At 42.1% G+C, this 13,406-nt stretch overlaps 1 protein-coding gene across 3 annotated transcripts in view; it reads right to left on the bottom strand.

Annotated features, from left to right (window-relative positions):
• The window catches only part of LOC127568645 (B-cell lymphoma/leukemia 11A-like), a 162,266-nt gene extending 151,864 nt beyond the window's left edge, over positions 1–10,402 (bottom strand). For all 3 annotated transcript variants that reach the window (XM_052012628.1, XM_052012629.1, XM_052012627.1), the window contains exons 1-2: positions 10,192–10,402; positions 5,310–5,642 (exon numbers count right to left, since the gene is read on the bottom strand). In XM_052012628.1, the coding sequence (XP_051868588.1) occupies positions 5,310–5,642; positions 10,192–10,246 (388 nt within the window). In that variant the 5' untranslated portion in view covers positions 10,247–10,402. The remainder of the gene's footprint in view (positions 1–5,309; positions 5,643–10,191) is intronic.
• Positions 10,403–13,406: the final 3,004 nt, after the last annotated feature.

Genomic DNA, 13,406 nt, shown 5'->3' with positions numbered 1-13,406 from the left:
AGACAGCTAATTCAACACAAACTATTTCTTTATAAGTGGCAGAGAGAAAATCTTCCTTGCCTTTTTTCCAGTACCTTTCTCTCACTCATGCCAAAAACCATACACGTATTAAAGCTACAATGGATGTTTATTTGATTGACCAAATAATATTCTCCCTTTATTAATTAAACAATTCATCAATCTATTTGAATGCTACATTAAACAGTCATAAAAATGGCCTAACATCCCATTTAAAGTGCATTCAGAAACATGCACATTGTGTTAACATCACACTGAATTAGCCCCAGCTAACTGGCATCATATTTGCTAGCCAAAACACATGACAACTCCTTATGCAAAATATTTAAAAGAATAATGAGATTTCTTATTTTAAAATGTGATTTAACTGATGTATTTTGAAGGAAAAGAACTAACTGCTCAAATATACATGTAGACACCAATATAACAAACATAACTGACAACTTTCATTTTAGTGGGAAAAAAATTGGCAATGCCCTGCAATTGTAAAATTCGCTTATCATTAGTTAATATTCACCATGTAACAGTGAAACTCTTTAGAAGAATTTTCATTTGTTTAAAAAGGTCTGTGCCCATTTCCCAAAAGGTGCCATGCCCAGAGCTGCCATTTCTAGCCTAGCGCAATATTACAGTGCACTCATGAATAACATTAATATTACAGCATGGCATCTCACAGGACATTTACATGATCCCATCTGAGCTTACACCTGAGGGCCACACTCAGGCTTGGTAATTGAGCTCTGATTGTAAAGGCAAATGAAGAACACTAAAATCCTGCTGGGATCTGCGTTGACCTCTTTCCACTCTGCACCTTGCTCTTTCTAGTGCCAAGGTGCTTTTCAGACACTGAATAGGAACATATTAAGACACTGGTGCCTAATCAATATTTGGTGGGGGGGTGGGTTGTGAAGAGAGAGGAGAGAATATCATAAAATGAGAGGAACCCAGCGGGCCTGGTATGCACTGCTGCACCAGTGTTCAATATTAAACTAGTACGGAGCACGAAGCTGAATACTTAAGATACCCAGTGCTTTGAGCTTTTGGGAAAGAGGTGGCATGATGCCAGGAAATGGCCGACTAGGCACTAAATGCTTTTATTCCACAAAGCCTTGCCAATATGAATGTAAAAATTTAGACAATGAATTATTCTCCACTAAATATTGCAGGTGTTTTTAAAAATCACTCTTTATAGTTGAAAATACATACCAAAAAATATTTTTTTAATATTTTTATCAAGGACTATTTATCACAAAAGGAACAAAGTGCAGGCGCCCTGGCTAGGTTGGCATCAGTAAACAGCCACCACATTACAATACTGGCCTTGCTTCTACTTTTTGCAAAACTAGAATCACATAAAGCTTTCACCTAAACATTATCTAATTAAAGGAATCTACAAACCATTTTCAAATAAATTGAAGTAACAAAAAAAACCTACTTATTTTCTCTGTCTTAAGGTGTACACTTAAAAGCTCAGCACCATCAAAATAGGCGATAAATAAAACTTCTAATGATGAGCCTGTTTAATGTAATGAGAAGCTCATGGCTGTACTGCAATATTTATCTCTTTCACAATATTTCATAATGGGATAATAACTACTTTGACTAGAATTTCAACAATTTCTCAGGAACCCTCTTCAATACATACTTTCTGAATGTGTGCTGTGAAATTACAACAAATTTGTCAGGAGAAACAGTTCAAACTTTTCCAACCACTGCAAGTGAGGAAGTGACAGGGCAGGGGGTGCTAGGAAGTGTGTATGCAATCACATTGTAAAGTTTGTAAAATGCAGTGTATTAAAGGGCACATTTGTAATGTTTGGTGTTAAAAGTAATTAAATATTCAATGTTGTAAAATAATGATAATATTGATAAAAGCTTTACAGAATATTTATCATTTTACTCTGAATGGACAACGTTGCTCATCCTTTTGTTTTCATGTAGATACAGTGCATTTATGAGTCTTAAATGCCTGCTGTACAAGTGCAGGTTTGTGTGCCTGCTGTCCAATGCATGCAAAGCTACTGTGTACTCTGCTGGCTTTCAGGTTTTGCTCGATGCAATCTGGATCACATTTGTTTGACGGTAGCTGTGTGGTATGTCTTTTGATCTGCTTTCTTCAATATGTAAATAGGAGGTTGCATCACTCTAGCAATAGTCCATATTTGGTGATTTAGCATGGCTTTTTCAGTCTCTAAAGGCTAGAAGCCCCTTCCGCCATGCTCTTGGTTCATTAATCATGCCCTGTATTTGTGTTCATTTTCCTTCACATCTGAGGCAGCACATGTAAATGGTCACTGCATTATTCGTCCCCTCAAAGTATCTCTAACCCACTTCTCAAAGGAAAATAGCAGCTTCACTTTTATAGTAATAATAATGCAACCTACTAACCTTCACAGTAAAAGATGAAAACATAATTTATCTAAGCTATGAAATAAAGCAGCCAATTGTAAGAAAATTTTCATTCTAAATAAAAGCATTTTCTCTGGTATGTGCTGGGTATCTTCCTATATAATTGGCTATCATTAAGTAAACAATCTGCAATTCACCTTTCATTTTGTTTTTTTTGGGAAGGCAATATCACCCTTGATTGAAGCAGCTTGTGAGCAAAAAAAAAAGGCCATATTCAGCTTTGAAAATTAGCAAATTAATATGCACACAGACTTAAGATTTTGTTTAAATTGAGAAATAAGTTTTTGAACCAGGACCCTGGTTCATCAGGAAGTAAACCACACAATTAGAATTAACCAGTAAACTTTATCTCAAATAACAACATTTTCATTAAAAAAAAATCCTAATATCACAACTCTGACATTAAACGTGGAGCTGACCTAGAATAGAACACAACTATTATTTTCTATCATCACAAACTGCTTACAAAGAGGATTTCTGGAGATTTAGTTATTTCAAATCAGAAATATAAATGAACATTACAACAAGATCTAGTCATAATTGACACACATGCCAAAAGCCTTTAAATTTTCTTTGGTATTTTCACTCTCAATATTTTAAACAAACCATCAAACAAATAAACAAAAATAATTAAAGAGACACAAAGTAATATGAAGAGAAGAAAGATTGCTATCAAATTTCTGTATTGACTCAAAGAAAACAAGTGAATCAAGATTTGACATAATTTCTCAAGAGGATATGAGAAAGACTGTGAGGTTGTGCAAGGACCTGGGAACGGGGCAGAACAAGGGAGAGAAAAGGAGGTGGAATGTATACAATAGTAAGAGGCAGAGTGCTTGAAGAGTGAAAGAGAAGGGAGGAAGAGGAGTGCATGCCAGCAAGAAAAAGACAGAGTGGGGCTGGAGAATGTGAGAGATGGACAGGCAGACATTGGGGAGAGGTAATAAAGAGCTGAACATCCGTCAGAAAAAAGGAGTACACAAGGGAAAGCAGCCGAGAGCAGTGAGGGAGCGCACAAGCACATAGGAAAGAGCAGCACAAGGAGAGAAATGGTCCATGAGAATGACTGAGAAGGGGTATGCATGCAATAGCACTTGCGTGTGTACAAGAACCTAATTGAGCAATGAAGGCAGTGAGAGGCAAAGGAAGAGGTAGACGTACAGGTGTGCACCTGTGAGAGGGACAGAGAAGGTGAGAGCGGGAATGCACACACAAGAGCATGCGTGAGGGCACAAGAGAGTGTGAGGGAAAGAGAAAACGAGTGTGAGATAAAGTGAGAGAGATTGTGAGAGAGGGTACGCTAAAAAGAGAGTGCAAGAAAAGAGAGCAAAAGCATGAGAGAGGGCAAGAGAGGACAGGCGCAAAGGAGGGTGAGAGCATGAGGTGGGATGAGAGAGTGAGGGAGGGCATGAGAGAGAGTGAGGGCACGCTAAAAAGAGAGTGCAAGAAAAAAGAGCAAAAGCATGAGAGAGGACAAGAGAGGGCAGGCGCAAAGGAGGGTGAGAGCATGAGGTGGGATGAGAGAGTGAGGGAGGGCATGAGAGAGAGTGAGGGCAAGATGCAGATGAGAGAGCAAGTGACCAGACCACACACAAGACAGGGAGCGTGGGAGGATAGCAGAATGCACGCAAGAGAGGGAGCATGACAGAGACAGAGTACACGCCAAGCACACGCATGAACGAGAGCGTGAGCTAGAGTGCGAACAAACAAGCACTGACCAGGGAGAGAGAGTGTGCAGCAGACAGAGAGACCACGTGTATGAGAGAGAAAGAGAAAGAGCATGTAACCTGAAGAGAGGTAGAGAGTGCATGTCAGACAGACAGAGAGAGAGTGAACACATGCTTGAGAGAGCAAGTGAGGGTGCGCCATAGAGAGAGAGAGAGAGAGAGAGAACGAACGATGGAAAGAGAGGGGGTGCATGCCAGGTAGAGGGTGAGTGAAGTGAGAGAGAAAGCGAGAGAGAGAGAGAGATTGAGTACTGGGGGAGAGAGACAGACAGAGAGAAAGACAGAGACAGAGAGAGTCTGCGTGCCAAGGAGAGAGAAAGGAGGTGCACCAGGGAAAGAGGTGCAGAAGAGAGAGCTGGTACAAGCAGACAAAGTTGAGAAAGGGGGATGATGGAGAGAGGGAGAGCACCAATGTGCGAGGGAGAGAATACACACAAGTGAGGGAGGGTAAGAGAGAGCACATGCTCGAGGGAGTGCAAGAGGGTTAGAGAGACTGCGAGAGATTGAGTTAGAGGGAGAGAAGAGCACAAGAGAGAGAGAGAGACAGAGAGCGTGAGAGAGAGAGAGTGCAAGAAAGAAACAGGCAGACAGAAAGAGATAGCACATGCCAAGAAAAAGAGAGAAAGGCAGAGGGAGCGTGCGCGAGACAGACAGCATAAAAAGGAGAGCACAAGGCCGAGAGGGAGAAAAGGTCCAAGAGAGTGAAATGTTGCAGAGGAAACCAAAAAAGGAAAAATCAAGATCCATCTGTCAGAACTACATCAGGAACAGAGAGAGTATGAGAGCCATTTATCATTCCACTGAGGAGACATGGTGCATCGAGTGGCCTTTCCTGTCAAACCAACCTTTGAAATTTCCAACATGCCCTTAAACTTTCGAATAAGCATGTCTAAGCGCTTCAGTAACTGCCCTCTTAACTCTGGCCTGGCTGGTATAAATGGCATCTTAAAGTCAAGGTCACCCATGTCACTTTGCCATGGGGCCGTGTTTAATTACAGTGCAAATGCTGACAGCTGATATAGACTCAGGGCTGGCAGCAGCAGTTTGATTAAAGCAAGAAAAATAAATAAAAAATATACAATGAGGCATGTGTTTTTCTTTTCCCTGCTTGTTTCTGTTCGTGTAAGGTGGAGCGTTTTGTTTCCTTTTTTTTACCTGTTGCTGTGCTTTCCTGTTTGGGGCAAACTCCCTTGGATGATGTAGAGAGACAATCGTCATCGTCTGGTGTGACCTGGATGCCAACCTCAACAGGTGTGGATGCCTTTTTGAGTTCACTGGGAGAAGGCGACGGTGGCTTATCCACAGCTTTGTCCAGACAGAGGCCGCCATTGCATTGCTTCCTTTTGTGCTCAATAAACATTAGAATGTCCCCCAGTGGGAAATTCATCTGACACTGGCCACAGGTAAGGAGGTCGTGGTCACCCTCAGGAGCTCCCAAGGTGCCATGTTCCTCTTCTTCATCCGTGAGAATGGCTTCGAGGGAATCAGCTACAGCAGAGGAACACAAACAGGAGAGCAAAAATAATGAAAATCAGGTGATTCTTCTCAGCAAATTGATTTAACTCCAACCTCCCCCCCCCCTTCCCCATAGTAAGTGATACAGTTGACATGAGTAGCTGTGTTTAGAGCAAGAGGGTAACTGTTCTTTTTAACTGTAAACATCTCACAGAAATTTATCACAGCACAGCAATAAATGGACAAAAGCACTAAATTTTCACAACAGCGTAATTTGATTTCAAATGAATTAGCTTCTTCCACAAAAGCAAAAACACACTAAAAAATTACAGTAAATTTAACCAGAATTCACAATAAATTAACTGACTGCTTTAGGAAGTGCTGGTAATTTAAATTACAATGGAAGTACAACAAGTCATTTCAGGTCAATTTTCTTCATCAAAATAAATTTGTCATTTTAAGAAATAAAGTCTGAGAAATAATGTGGTTTGGTTGGTGCTGAGGAATTGGCTTGATTATGTCAGTTCTGGTAGCCACATGAAACAGCTGGCTGCTTTACATTGCACGGCTCCACATACCCATACTTAGGATGTCCTTTGTGATGGAAGCTCTTTCCTCCCTCACTGCTTTTGTTAAATGCTCCCTATCAGAACCCAAATAGCCATTTTGTCTGCACTTAGCACAAGCATTATTATATTATTTTACCATAAACGTTAATAACATTGAAAGGGTTGCCCTTCGTCTGTAACATATCGTAACCCCTTTTCACAGAATGCCAACAAATTGGTTTTAATTACACAAAGCCGCAAAGAATCACATATCTATTTTAGACCTACATTATAGACTTCTAAAGTTTATATCTCTACGATTCTGATCTCTGCAAGCTAAGTTTCTTTTCTGGTAATGAAAGAGACAATCAGCTTACAGCATACATTTCAGGATAACTTATTAAATTAAATGTGAGTACACCTCACCTACTTCCATACACCTGGTAACCAACTTTGACATTAAAGCATCCACTGTTTAGAAAATGATAACTTAATCAAACACACGATCTGCATTGCAAGGCAGCTAAGTACATCATTAAGATAAAATATTTGCATTAAAAAGTGCAAATCCACATCCACTGGTAATTTGATTTAATTTAAAAGAATCAAGACAATTGAACAGAATTTCCACCAGCACTTGAGTAAAAACAAACTGTATAACTATGATAGTATTGTGCAAACTTGATTGTTAAGCTTTTGAAAACAAAAACTGCTAAGGAATGGGAACGAGATGATGCAAAATTATTTCAGTTATCCTCTAGATTTTTTCATGATCCATTACTGATCCGTTTTGAATGGGAGTTTCTTTTTTCATTTTCTTTTGTATGGAAACTAAGGTGAGGGTATGTCCTCATAAAAATAAACATAATAAGCTGAAAAAATAATATCCTGATTTTAAAAATATAATTATCGAATGAGCATTGTAATCCACACAATTAGCCCTATGATTTTTCCATTGGATTTGAAACAGCAATACATATTCATATTAAGCAGTAAGATGTCGTTATATCTATATACAGTTCCTGGTTCATCTATGAGTTTTCTTTTCATCAAATTAATAGCTTTATTGCAGCAAAATATTATAATTCCATACTTCAACACTTATGAGTCCGGCTTTATGCATTTGAAGATTTGTCATTGCTACCTACTAGGCTGATACTGTCAGTCCTAGGAGGTTGATCTTGGGCTTTGAGGTAGTTTTCAATGAGAAATGGCATATCCTTCTTGACAATATGAAAATCGAAATTACACCGTTTCAAATCGCGAGAACAAATATTTTATCTCTATATGATAACAAACAGGTTGAAATCTGCTTTTGATTATTCGTAATCATTATTACTGAGAGTAATGCAGAATTGCACAGTACAATTCAGATACTCACATACTCTAGAAACAAACGATTTAAGCACCTTCACATTCAGTCTCCAATGAAACTGCAAGCTTCTTTTTTAAAAATATTTACATATTATTGTCTCGCCAACGCTATCTCGAGTTTAAGCTGTCAAAATCTATTCAAACAACATCACGGTGTATTTTTTTCTATCTGAGTAAAAGCTTCCGCACCACCTTTGGGCGAATCTCCAACAATATTGTGGGAAGCATCGTCTGATTTTTATACAAATATCATTTTGCAAAACTATTGGGAAGTGTTGAGTCGAAAAGGTTTGCGGATGACAATAAAAAGTTACGAACGATGCAGAGTGCAGGGTGAAATCTGTGCAACGGTGGGCGCGAGAAAGCAAGACAGACCGAGCGAGGAGTCGGTCTGACAAACTAACACTTGCTCGCCGAAGCTCCAGTCACCCTCATTGTTTCGGGCTTGTGTTCTGTTTCAAAGCCTTTTCCGCAATAATAAAACCATCAACGAACACCACACTCCGCACACGTGCATCATAGCAAAAGATTCACGCAACAAACTGAACCGTTTTATATTAGCCATTGTATTTAAGAAAACAACTGCTTTTCTTTTGATCCGGGTTTCTAACTGGACGAGATGGGGTACTGCAAATGAAAAGCCGTATTCAGATTTGTTTAAAAAAATAACTGATTGTGTTTTTATTCAGTCATCGATTTTAACACACGGTGAAGTTCCGGCCAGTTTATCTCGGTGCGCCGAGCCCTCATGCAGTTTAACTTCAAAAGATTCCTTTACCTGAAGTACCATCAGATAGGAAACGGTCACTGAAGCGGAGAGGGATTTTTTGGGGGGTGTGGGGGGAAGAGTTTCAATTTCTTTTTGTTTTTGGATGGGGTGAGTGTGAGAGAGGAGAAACCAGAACAGTTGTTAAGAAATGGTGTTGAAGTTTGTGCAGGCTGCAGCCTTGTGTGGACTTGTTCTTTATGTTATTCTGCCTCCTAGCGACATAAACCGACTACATCGACCCCCTCCCTGCTCTCACCATTAAACAACTTGACACATCTCTCCCTCCAACCACTGTGCCAATTCTCCGCACTTACACAATCCAACGCTGACTTGACACAGAAATATACAGGCATTTTTACTATTACGATGAGACTGCCGTTAGCTTCCATTTCCTCGCTTATTAGAAGTAAATGCACTTTTTCTACGACTGTTGTTTCTTTTAACAAGAAGGGGCTTTGAACGTAAAAGCAAACTCCTCCTTTTGAATTGGTTACATTATATTTGCCAGGTTGTTGGCGTCCAGCGCGCAAAGCCGACCCGTCTCCTTCCAGTGAGGGTAACTGGAAGCCCCGTAAGCCTAGTGTCGCCAATGCAACAAACACTTCGGTTTCTAGTGAGAAACTAACGGGTTCCCCCCCCCCCCAAAAAATGCATCAAGAGTGTCGTCTACACACACACAGACATGAGAGGCAAAACTCCCCTTTCCCAGGAAAACTGATGAACAATTTTCAGGGAGTTTGTGTGTGGAGGGGGGGGGGGGTGGGGGAAGAGAGGGTGGGCGGGAGGCATGGTGGTCGGAAACGCGGGGAGGTTCCCCAGCCAGAGCGGCGATCTCCAGACCAGGCGGCGGTGGGGACCGCGGAGCCCGCAGCCCGGGGAGGGGGGCTGAACATCGGCTCAGAGGCACGTGCGCTCAGCCCCGAGTGTCTGAAAGTACCGTGCCTGCACTCTGTAGTTGCATTAACTCCAAGGGTTAAACATTTGGGCTGAGTTTGCCGATTATTATTCAGAATAAATGCTATTTATCGGGCGGGGGGTTGTGATCGGCGGCGGGAGTGGCGCCGGCCACAGCGCACGGGAGCTGGGCTGTGCAGGAGGTTCCGCACACGCGGACCCGCAGCTCGTTGTAAACATTCAGCACGAGATTTTTCCCAATCACAAGCAAGTTCCAGCTTTTTTTTTGAATATCTTCCAAAAAAAAACAACTGCGAGGAAGGAATCGAAAGTTGCAGCGGCAACTAAAGTTAGGGGCCAGGAGAAAGTGCGGCGACTGCAGCCGGCTCAGGAGAGGGTGAAGGTAGAGAGGAGGAGGAGGAGGGGGGTTGGAGAGGAGAGAGGGGGGGGGGGGGCAACAAGGCGGCAGCGTCCGGCAGCGCGGTGATCGGCTGCCCTTTGGGGCTCTGCGGGGATCACTGGTGCAAATTCAGTTGCGTGCCGGAGGGATGGGGGCATGAACGCCGGGGCTGATCGCAAACTCTCTCCCGCCCACAGCCTGCACTTCTGGAGAAGGGGGCAAGTGTGACCCGGCTGGCCGGCCGGCCGGACGCCCGCTCGCCCGGGTCGGCAGCAAGCTTGCCCCGATCGCCGCTCCTCCTTGCCCGGCTGCCCCCACCCCCACACACTCTCCCCTCTTTCCCCGCTTGCCCCTCGCATGTCTCCGCGCTCCCTCCACTCCGGCCGCCCGCTGTCAAGCCTCCAGCGCTCCCATGCACTCCTCCAGTCATTAACTCTTGTTCCCCCCCCCCCTCACCCCTCCTCCTCCTCCTTTTACTCTTTACTTTCACACGGGCAAACTACGAGCTTTTTTTTTCTTCTTCTTTTTCTTTTTTCCTAATCAAAAAAAATTATAGAGAAAAGTGCAAGAACAACAAAAAAATCAAAAGATACTTACGTGAAAATTCCCGTTTGCTCAAGTGCTGAGGGTTGCCCTGCTTGCGGCGAGACATGCTCGGTCACATCGGGAGCGGGAAGAAGGAGACTCCAGAGAAAATATCTTCATCAATGGCTTGACATAAAATAAATTAGAAATAATACAAAGATGGCGGATGGAGATGGATTGTGGGATAGCCGTCATGGCTTTAAAACCACCAAGTTCAAGTGCGTACGTGACGTGCCCGCGAACTTGAACGTCAGGAGGTGGCTGGGCAGGGCGAGAGGAGAGAGCAAGCCAATGATACATACCCAGGGACACGGGGCTGGACAAACCCCTGTGATCAGAGAGAGAGAGAGAGAGGGAGAGGGAGGGAGACACACACACTCACACACACACAGCCGCACTCGTCCAATAGGCGCAGCTTCAAGCTGCTTCCAATCAATCCATCATCCCTCCCCTCTCTCAAAGCCACACTCCACCTTCCATTTCAACCCCCCCCCCCCCCACACACACACCCGCCACCGCCTCCACCCCCCCCCCCCCCACTAACTCCACATCTTCTCTCTGCCAGCTCAGGGCTGTTTGCAACTCATGGGCACAGAGTTATTGGCCAAAATCATGCAAATCAGCAGTGGGCTTACAGATCTTCTGCACAAGTGCAAGGAATTAAAAATTAAAACGCACACACGCAAATGTATGTGTGTACATATAAATGTAAATATATGTGTATATGTATGTGTGCTAAAGTTATTTTTGTTAACTACAGCAAAAGGCCGGCTTTATTCATAAGGCTAATTATTAGGAAAATAAACGAGGTTTGCAAAGTATTCGACTGAATAAATAACAAAACAAGGATTAGCTTTGCAATTTTCGATGATGTACACGCGAGTTCAGATTGTGCAGAGGAGAATAAAATATACTTACATTTGAATATAATTCTAAATTAAAATCAGAAATCTAGTCAATGAATTTCTCACACTCTCGTGTAAAAGAAAACTGTTCGTGGAGATACTGACACTTTCTGTGCGTACGTAGTTTTTTTATATATTATGTTTATTTTGTAAATAATAAGTGTCCTCGGCTATCTGTTTGGGGGACATTACCTGTTAACCACAGCTCTATCGTTTTCGGTTACTTGCCGGTGAATATTTCACACGACTTAAAATGCATCAAGTGAATCTATAATGCAAAGTGAAAATACTAATCCTATTATTTTTCTACCCTTTGTGCCGCTCTTCTATGCAGTATATTAAACAGAGGGCGGATTAATAATTGAGCTTCACACATTTCATTCCCGTTTTTCAATGGAATTGCAGGTATTTTAGTTGCAGGTATTTGAGTTGAATGCAAATCATAGTTAAAATAGCAATGCTGCTTCTCATTTCGAGACACATATACACCCTATTCATTTATCTGAGATGAGAAGAGTTTTCAAGTAACCTTTTAAGATTTTGCACCTGCATCGATCGTTTTATTTAAAAAGTAATAAGATTTCAAAGCACATTATTTTTTAAAGGAAAAATGATTCCATGTTAATTATGTTGCCCATGGTGATACTTGAATGATTTCATTAAAGACGATAGCTGGAACTCTGATAAATCAATAACAAAATAAAACAATTTTTACTAAATCTGCCTTTCCGTGTCGATTTAAAACAAAATCTGAACAAACTAGAAAAAAAACGTGTACTTTGCAATTAGAGAATCATAAATGAGGAAGAATGTATCACCGAATACATGGCAATGGAATTCGGCGAAATATCGACCAGAGCAGATAGTTTGGGGGATTTTGGCTTTAACACTTGTACTGTACTCTACATTGATACAACGGGGACCAGAAAATACGGAAGGTTTGAGAGTCGTCTTAAGTCATTGTTTCCGTGAAGTATGAAAACTGTACACCACCACCTTCCCCACCAAACCCGCCCCCAACCCCAAAACGTAACCTTGTGTGTGTGAGATGGTCCTTATTTCATGGAGTGTAAACGCTTTTAGCTGGAGGGTCTGACCGTGAATGTGGCCAACAAAATAGTTCAGGCAGCAGAAGTGAAATTGAACTCATTTGTGATCAATGATGGGATGTGTTAACAGAAACTACGCCATTTTTTTTGTTTTCACTAGATGTGGCAAGTAGTTGAAGGGTTAACTACTTTTACTCTGACACTCAACGATCAGATAAGACCTGCGGTTGCAGCTGTACGGTCCCTCTTTCAGGAGGAAGTTAGGTTACTTTAAGTAATGAATTTAAAACAAAATGGGTTTGTAACTCCTAACCCAGGGTAGATGGCACTTCTATTAAAACGGTGAAAGTACATTTCCCATCTGTAAGGATTCCAAATGACTGCAGGTTGTTTTGTTTTGAACGTGCGGTTTTCTGCAGGAAAAAGGGCTCTGTAAATTTATAGGGAGAGAGGGCAAAGAGCCGCAGAACTGCTTGAGAGCCAAGTTCCTTCCAGCAGACCTCCCCCACTTCCAATGCAAAATGATTTCTGATCTAATCTGCATCTGGGAGCTGGCTGCTAACCTGGTCAGCTTTTATCTGCCATCTTACTCAGTAGTCACTGAACTGAGCTAGCTGATCCATTTATTGCCGAGTCCCAGCCAAACTACAACGTAGTCCTGGATTCTTCACTCTTTCGTGTTTAAACTATTGGCGCAGCCAAATGAAAAGTTACTTTTGTGTCTGTAACGTTCGCCCACTGAAACTCCGACTCCGCAGCACAATGATCCTCGTAAAAAACGACCGAATGGCTAGAGAAGGGAGGGAGCGGTTGCACGCATTGAGCTGCGAATTGTGGACAAGTCTGTAATGAAGGAGTTAATTCTATCTTTTGATTAGCTCACTAACAATAACTTTATGCCATGCATCCAATGACTGGCGCTGTGTATTCAAAGTCGACTGATTTGTTTAATAAATGTGCCGAACGTATATCTGCGTGTGTCTTTTTTCAAAGAAGTGTTTGGCTACTCGTATTTTTTAATGCATCTAATAATTGTTTTAGCATTCAGAGCAGCGTCGAACCGCTTCACTTGTGACTCCTTTTATTCGCAGAAACCCCTATGGGTGCCTCCGAGCAAAGCAAGTCAACGATCTATCACGCAGCCGATTCAATAGCAGGCTGAGCTAACCTTGACCTTTACCTAGACCTCGCTCCATCTGGTGCCAGGGTGTTTTTCATAATGTTGATGCCTTGCAGTCAAAATTGATCAACGCGGAATCGACCGCCTGACCTC

This window comes from Pristis pectinata, chromosome 3 (genome assembly GCF_009764475.1).
Source record: "Pristis pectinata isolate sPriPec2 chromosome 3, sPriPec2.1.pri, whole genome shotgun sequence".
Lineage (NCBI taxonomy): Eukaryota > Metazoa > Chordata > Chondrichthyes > Rhinopristiformes > Pristidae > Pristis > Pristis pectinata.
Note: the sequence above shows the minus strand (reverse complement) of the source record. Positions and strands in the feature narration are given on the sequence as shown.